Genomic DNA, 8,641 nt, shown 5'->3' on the forward strand with positions numbered 1-8,641 from the left:
GCAGAAGGTCCTGGGTTCAGTTCCACCATTACCCACTTGCGTTCCATGTGGAGTCTGCATGTTTTCCCCATGTCTGTGTGCTTTTCCTCCCACCATCAAAATACGCACATAGGTAAAATGCTCCTTCCACTGTCATAAACACTCTGAGGTCCAGGGGTATTTTCTTGATTTTTCCATACTTTCATTAATTCCTAATTTAAAACATTTTTCTCTATTATAATGCTTATGTGTTCTATATCAAATCAATCTCAGGTTTCAGAATATGAGTCACATAATAGCAGAAGAGAACACTGTGTGGAGGAATAATTTGGCTCTAAAGCTGGGGAAAAAATTAATTTGTTTTTAGGAAATTCTTCAAGTCTTTATTGAAAATGCTTCTTTATTCATGTGGACAACAAGTCTTTGAGTCACAAAAGTGGTGCAATACGAGGTCTGTCCAAAAAGTATCATACCTTTTTATTTTTTGCAAAAACCATATGGATTTGAATCACGTGTGATTGCATCAGCCAAGCTTGAACCTTCGTGCGCATGCGTGAGTTTTTTCACGCCTGTCGGTTGCGTCATTCGCCTGTGAGCAGGCTTTGTGTAAGCACTGGTCCACCCCTCTCGTCGGATTTTTATTGCGAATAAATGTCTGAATGATTTAGAGCTTTGCTGCATCAAATTTTTCCAGAAACTGTGAGAGACCTCCAGGTGGACACCATTTGGAAAATTTAGATGGCTTTCAGCGACGATTTTATGGGGATTACACAGATTAAGGAGTGCTCCAGCCAGTTTAAAGACCGCCGACAGCGTCTGAGAGCGCGGCGCGCTCCGAGCGCCGATCGACAGGCTCAAACCCCACTCAAACAACCAGATCATTTCCAACGTGAAGTCTTTGTTGATCTGGGACGTTGTCTAACTTTCACAAAAAAGGCAGAAGGCGTGGACATCAGCACTTTTTCGGCACATCCTACTGTTACAGGAGTTTTTTTCATGGAAAGAGAAGCAGAGGATTGCGCCACCATGCCACTCATGGCGTGGGACAAAACCACCTCCGTGTTGGTCTCACAGGACGGCTTTCAGATGGCTTCCGGTTGCTTTTCAGTCGTGTGAGTATCCGAGAAATTGTGCATGAGCTGGACATGCCCCAACGTGTCCTGTGAGGCTTCATCACGGCGTTGCTTTGCTTTCCTCCGCTCCTCTTTCCATGACAAAAACTCCTGTAACAGTGGAATGTGCCATTCATTTCTAAACTGGACGCTGTCTTAATCTGGTATGTCATCTGACTAGCACAGGAATTGCGGAAGACGTGGACATCAGCACTTTTTCGGCACATTGAGACAGACGTGCGGAGGAACTCCGCGCGTCGTGGTGGAGCCACATGGCGCAAAGCACCGCCGTGATGAAGCCTCACAGGACATGTTGGGGCATGTCCAGCTCATGCACAATTTCTCGGATACTCACACGACTGAAAAGCAACCGGAAGCCGTCTGAAAGCCACCTGAAAGCTGTCCTGTGAGACCAACACGGAGGTGGTTTTGTCCCGCGGCATGGTGGCGCAATCCTCCGCTTCTCTTTCCATGAAAAAAACTCCTGTAACAGTAGAATGTGCCGGAAAAGTGCTGATGTCCACGCCTTCTGCCTTTTTTGTGAAGGTTAGACGACGTCCTGAATCAACAAAGCCTTCACGTTGGAAATGATCTGGTTGTTTGAGCGGGGTTTGAGCCTGTCGATCGGCGCTCTGAGCGCGCCACGCTCTCAGACGCTGTGGGCGGTCTTTAAACCGGCTGGAGCACTCCTTAATCTGTGTGATCCCCATAAAATCGTCGCTGAAAGCCATCTAAATTTTCCGAATGGTGTCCAGTTGGAGATCTCTCACAGTTTCTGGAAAAATTTGATGCAGCAAAGCTCCAAATCGTTCAGACATTTATTCGCAATAAAAATCCGACGAGAGGGGTGGACCACTGCACACACAAAGCCTGCTCACAGGCGAATGACGCAACCGACAGGCGTGAAAAAATTCACGCATGCGCACAAAGGTTCAAGCTTGGCTGATGCAATCACACGTGATTCAAATCCATATGGTTTTTGCAAAAAATAAAAAGGTACGATACTTTTTGGACAGACCTCGTATATGACAAAACTTGTAGATCAATGTATAATAATGCCCAAAATGAAAATGTGTAATCATGCGTACTGAGTGAAAATGCTGTCAGTCAATTAGTGATTTTGATAAAATAACACTAAGGGAAATGTTGCAGCTTTCTTTTGCAATGTCTCACACCAACTGAGTGCCATCACTCTGCTAGGAGGAGGAGGAGACAGACCCATGTGACATTTTCCAGCCTCTAGAATTGACTGTGAGGCATATATCGTCTAATGGGAAGATCTATATTGAAGCTGAGATTTTGTGGTTTCAGGAAGTGGTCGAATCAAATCTGTTCCCTTGCTGATCTATTAATAGAAAGATTACAAATAATGGAGTTGAACATGCCAGAGAAGTTGCTCCTTGGGCACCAGACTGACTGCCCACTGTTTCTATTGTTTGTGGGTTCAATGCAGAGGACTAATTTTGTTGCACTGTACAATAAGAATAAAGGTATTGTATTTCATTCAAACATGGTTTCAAGGCCAGTTTTTACTTCTGTACTGCTCCATGTCAGTGTATTATCAACCAGAGGATGTTTGTGTGATGACCTGTGATCTCTTGCTGAAAAGGTGTATATTATGACTCCTGAAATGTGTTGTGTGTTTTATCAGGGATGCTGCAGATCTGGTGGTGCAGGGCAAAGGGAAGTTTGAGGAGCTGATGGTGTGTTCACATGAAATAGCTGCAAGCACAGCACAACTAGTGGCTGCTTCCAAGGTCAGTGACACATACTGTATTCTCTTAGTAACTCATGCTTTAAAAAACAAACTTATAAAGGATGTGCTTCTTGTGGTTGTGGTCCCATCATGTCTCCCTTCTCTTTTGCTCCATTTTCAGGTAAAGGCAGACAAAGATAGCACCAACCTGCACCGTTTGCAGCAGGCGTCACGGGGTGTCACTCAAGCAACCGCAGCTGTTGTCGCCTCCACAAAGTCTGGGAAATCCCAGATTGAGGAGACAGGTGAACCACTGCACGATTATATTGCTTAGATTTTTCAGCAGCAGTTGTTTGACTTTTTTGTTTTTTGTATGTCTAGTTATTTTATAATTATTAATTGTAAATAATGAAAACAGCATACCCCCCATTCAGTGTCTATGTGCAGAAAGGAGGCTGGGTTACTATAAGGACAGGTTAATTGGATTGCACAGTAGATGAAGGGGGCTGAAGCCACACAGTCAAACACACAAAACCATCGTATTAACCATTTGCATCATAGTCCAATTTTCTTCTGTCTTATCAAACTGTGCTCACTAGAGGGCTTTGAAACACAATTTTTAAACGCACAGTCCCTGTAATCAGCAGGACTGGAATCTTGGTCACCTGGTGTTTTGCCTCATTGTGTTGCTAGTCATTGTTTGTCATCCACAAATATTAGTGCAGCAGATAACTGAAACAATCATGCAAATGGTGTTAAAAGCATCAAATTTGGCAGAAATACTCCTTAGACACTCCTCTTTTGTAAAAACCGATTGGCCACTTGACTTTTCAATTGGTGGTCAGGTAGGGTTCAGTTGACGAATTACACAGAGATCAAAATTAAAAGATGCTCCAATCATATTGAAATATTCCACATTATTTGCCTGATCATAAAGATTCCAAAAAGGTATAGTTTGGACTATCTGTGACTGAATTCCATGGAGTTACTGGATAAAAACAGCAAGAATGGTGACAAAGGTCAGTTTCATTTTGTACAGGGATCAAAAGTTAAAGTTGCTCCAATTTTGGTAAAAAGTGATGCAAATTATTGGTTGAGCTAATAGGATTAATAAAGGGAATTGTTTTGACAGTGTTGAATGTTTGGTCTCCAAAGTAAAGGTCAAACAAGGTCTACGTCTATTGGATTCTATGACATGTGACATATGTTACCCCGTAACGTGATAAGTAAGGATGATACATGGTCCAAACTATACCTTTTTAAAACCGTGTTAACTCAACTAGTAATTTGCATCACTTTTTACCAAAATTGGAGCACCTTTAACTTTTGACCCCTGTACAAACCGACACTGACCTTTGTCACCATTCTTGCTGTTTTTATCCCATAACTCCATAGAATTCAGTTACAGACCATCAAAACTATACCTTTTTGGAATCTTTATGATCAGGCAAGTAATGTGGCATAGGTTTCAATATGATTGGACCATCTTTTAATTTTGACTCCTGTGTAATTCTTCAATTGACCCCTACCTGAACGCCAACTGAAAATTCAAGTGGCCAATCGTTTTTTTTTTTCAAAAGAGGATTTTCTGAGGAGTATTTCTGCCGAATTTGATGCTTTTATCGCCATTTGCAGGATTCCGCTCTAAATATTCTCTTATCCGCTGCACTATATGTGCTACTGCAGCTGTAAGGATTCATGAAAGGAGTACATGGGAAGTAGCTTAAAGTTAAACTGATGAGCTCTTAGTAAAATTTCACAAGTTTGTAAATATTTCATGTTATTTGGAGTGTGCTTACTGGTTTTGGGTTTTTGTTTGTTTGTTTTTTGCTCTAGCTACATGCTAACTATTCAATTCACTTGGCCTGCTGAACCATTGTAGCTGTTGGCTAGCTTGTGCAGTTGCTACTTTATTAAAAATTCAAGTTATTGAAGGTATTATTTGTACTTTCCAAGATCGTCTTAACACTGGCTGTAAACTGTATTGATGTGTTGTTGGAATAGTTTATACGTCTGCAATGCAGAATTTTGTTGTGATGCACATGCCAGTGCATGTACAGACTCTGCACTGATTTTAAGTATGAAATTCAAAAACTGTAATCGTTAATTCACTTTTGTCTTAATGTTTCAACTCCACCAACTGGAAAGCTTGGAAGCATTTGTTTTGAATCAGTTGTTGTACTGAGGCTTCATTTTCTAGTGATGTCTTCCTTTTGATACAGATCCTAGAGAAATGTTTGAAACATGTTTCAAAATACAACCCCAATTCCAATGAAGTTGGGACATTGTGTAAAATGTAAATAAAACAGAATACAATGATTTGCGAATCCTCTTCAACCTATATTCAGTTGAATACACCACAAAGACAAAATATTTAATGTTCAAACTGACAAACTTTATTGTTTTGTACAAATATTTGCTCATTTTGAAATGGATGCCTGCAACACATTTCAAAAAAGCTGGGACAGTGGTATGTTTACCACTGTGTTACATCACCTTTCCTTCTAACAACATTCAATAAGCATTTGGAAACTGAGGACACTAATTGTGAGTGTCATGATTGGGTATAAAAGGAGCATCCCCAAAAGGCTCAGCTGTTCACAAGCAAAGATGGAGCGAGAATCGCCACTTTGTGAACAACAGCATGAAAAAATAGTCCAACAGTTTAAGAACAATGTTTCTCAGCGTTCAGTTGCAAGGGATTTAGGGATTCCATCATCTACAGTCCATAATATAATCAGAAGATTCAGAGAATCTGGAGAACTTTCAAACATGTAAGCGGCAAGGCTGAAAACCAACATTGAATGCCCGTGACCTTCCATCCCTCAGACGGCACTGCACTAAAAATCGACATCATTGTGTAAAGGATCTTACCATGTAGGCTCAGGAACACTTCAGAAAACCATTGTCAGTTAACACAGTTCGTCGCTACATCTACAAGTGCAAGTTAAAACTCTACCATGCAAAGCGAAAGCCATACATCAACAACATCTAGAAATGCCGCTGCCTTCTCTGGGCCCGAGCTCATTTGAAATGGACAGACGCAAAGTGGAAAAGTGTGCTGTGGTCTGATGAGTCCACATTTCAGATTGTTTTTGGAAATCATGGACGTTGTGTCCTCTGGACAAAAGAGAAAAAGACCATCCAGACTGTTACCAGCATAAAGTTCAAAAGCCAGCATCTGTGATGGTATGGGGGTGTGTTAGTGCCCAGGGCATGGGCAACTTACACATCTGTGATGGCACCATTAATGCTGAAAGCTACATCCATCCAAGCAACGTCTTTTTCAGGGACGTCCCTGCTTATTTCAGCAAGACAATGCCAAGCCACATTCTGCATGTGTTACTACAGCGTGGCTTCGTAGTAAAAGAGTGCGGGTACTAGACTGGCCTGCCTGCAGTCCAGACCTGTCGCCCATTGAAAATGTGTGGCACATTATGAAGCGCAAAATACAGCAATGGAGACCCCGGACTGTTGACCAACTGAAGTCGTACATCAAGCAAGAATGGGAAAGAATTCCACCTACAAAGCTTCGACAATTAGTGTCCTCAGTTCCCAAATGCTTATTGAGTGTTGTTGAAGGAAAGGTGATGTAACACAGTGGTAAACATACCACTGTCCCAGCTTTTCTGAAATGTGTTGCAGTCATCCATTTCAAAATGAGCAAATATTTGCATAAAAACAATAAAGTTTATCAGTTTGAACATTAAATATCTTGTCTTTGTGGTGTATTCAATTGAATATAGGTTGAAGAGGATTTGTAAATTATTGGATTCTGTTTTTATGTACATTTTACGGAATGTCCCAACTTCATTGGAATTGGGGTTGTACTCCAGAGTTGTTTTAGTAATGTTACTAATTAGTGGAACTGGTTTTGGCACTATTCCCAGCTATATATTCTGCCTGTTGTTTATTTCCTTTAGTTTCCCTTGCTGTTGTATTTTTTTCGTCTAGAATTTACCCTGCAGTTGCAAGTAGGGATGGGATGACTAGTTGTAATAGTCAACTACGATTAGCTAACATCTGACTAGTTGACTATTTTGTATTAGTCAGGTAGTCGTAAGCCATTTATTAAGTTCATTTAACCCTTAAAAGAATAGTCCCTTCACTCAGTGAAGAAAGTGTGCTACTCAGCTCAAACAAGTAGTCTATGCCTATTAATGCAAGTGTTGTCTACGTGCTAATGCTGTTTTTTGTATTTGTGATTTTGTGCTTATATTTCTTTCAATAAAATGTCACATTTGAGTTTCACCATGAAGATTTGAACTTGCCTTAATTCATTCAGTGTCAAATTTAGTCACTGATTAGTCGGCTAGTCAATGACTAATGGTACCCACATAGTCGACTAATCATTTTCATGACTTGTCCTAACTCAAGTTGCGAGCTTGTTAGCTGGGTGGATTAACTCACTCATTCACACACTCAACTACATTTTTGCTGTCTGAGGCCTATGCTGTTACCCATACAGGGAACAATTTTAAAACCTAACACTTTGAGCTGTATTTCTTATTTTAAAAGTGTTGTACAAATAATACATATTATTATTTTTTTAAATTGAATTATGTGACACAGCAGGTTAGTGTGATAGCCACTGTAGTTTTAGACTGTTTAGTCAGCAGTATTTAAGCTGCGAATCACAAGGAGTTTACACAAGCAAAAGCAATATATTTCCTTTCTTTTGGGAAAATTATAATCTTTCTGTTATGGTAAATGTTTTTAAGAATGCAGAGACAAATTGCAAACTAAATGTCACCTAGAGGTGGAATCTTTACCACATTTTATTCTAAATGTTGACCTGAACCGTCAGATTCATCCATTAGTGTTACATTAATATGTGAGTAGTATATAGTCATATGTCTTTGTCAGACTGTATGAAGATATCTGCAAAGAAATCCTTATTTGTTCACTGTTTTGGTGACAGGTCATTTGATGTTTATTTAACAAATTTCTAAAAAAAATTTTTTTATGTATTCCTCAGACACAATGGACTTTTCCAGCATGACTCTCACCCAGATCAAACGACAAGAGATGGATGCCCAGGTAAGGAGCAGAACCAAAGCTATGATGAACAACAGCCACAGTCTGAGCTGAGGCTTCAAATTTAGCTTTTAAAATGCTCAGATTAAAGGTTAAAGTTGCTGAAAGTTGCGTGTTTGCATTAGATTCATTGATAAAATTCATCACTCGGTCATATGAACACAACTCTGCGTGTGTGTTTGTGTGTGTGTGTGTGTGCGCGCGCGCGCGCAGATGCTGCTGCTTCCCCTCAGAGTAAGAAAACATAGAAAGGTCTGCAGCCTGAATGTTGTTCTACTCACACACTCGCATCTTTGTTGTCGACGCACAGAGGGCTTCTTATGAACACTGTTTATTTTCAGCGGCTCACTCATCTGTGAATAATGAGTGGCTCTTTGAAAGCACCCACAGACACAACAGAAATCACAGAAAATGAAGACAGAAATGTATTTACCAACACTTTATCAAAATTAATTTAAACTGTGAGTGTGAGAGAGATCAATATGGAATACTTAGTGGTCAAATAAGTATTCTGGTAAGTATGTATTTGGTGTATTATGCATAAAATGTACATTCTGGATGAACTTTTCCCCCATGGATCCATTTTCAGAACTAACATCTTTTAACGACAAAATATACATTATTTATGGTATGTTTTTCTTCCATGCCCCTACCCCACCAAAAAAAAGGGTCCTCTAGTTGGATTGTACTTTATTATACTTTGTGATCATTGGACAGTTTCAGTGTTCACATGGACTGCTTTGGGGCCTGTTGTATAATTTTTTCAAAATGACATGTATTACATGACCTTATTCAGCCTGAAGTCTAAAGTGCTGTG

The 8,641-nt window shown here is 40.1% G+C and overlaps 1 protein-coding gene across 2 annotated transcripts in view; it reads left to right on the forward strand.

Annotated features, from left to right (window-relative positions):
- The window catches only part of hip1 (huntingtin interacting protein 1), a 274,436-nt gene that overhangs the window by 260,245 nt on the left and 5,550 nt on the right, over positions 1–8,641 (forward strand). For both annotated transcript variants that reach the window (XM_034168172.1, XM_034168173.1), the window contains exons 27-29: positions 2,743–2,848; positions 2,969–3,092; positions 7,766–7,827. In XM_034168172.1, the coding sequence (XP_034024063.1) occupies positions 2,743–2,848; positions 2,969–3,092; positions 7,766–7,827 (292 nt within the window). The remainder of the gene's footprint in view (positions 1–2,742; positions 2,849–2,968; positions 3,093–7,765; positions 7,828–8,641) is intronic.

This window comes from Thalassophryne amazonica, chromosome 4 (genome assembly GCF_902500255.1).
Source record: "Thalassophryne amazonica chromosome 4, fThaAma1.1, whole genome shotgun sequence".
Taxonomy (NCBI): Eukaryota; Metazoa; Chordata; class Actinopteri; order Batrachoidiformes; family Batrachoididae; genus Thalassophryne; species Thalassophryne amazonica.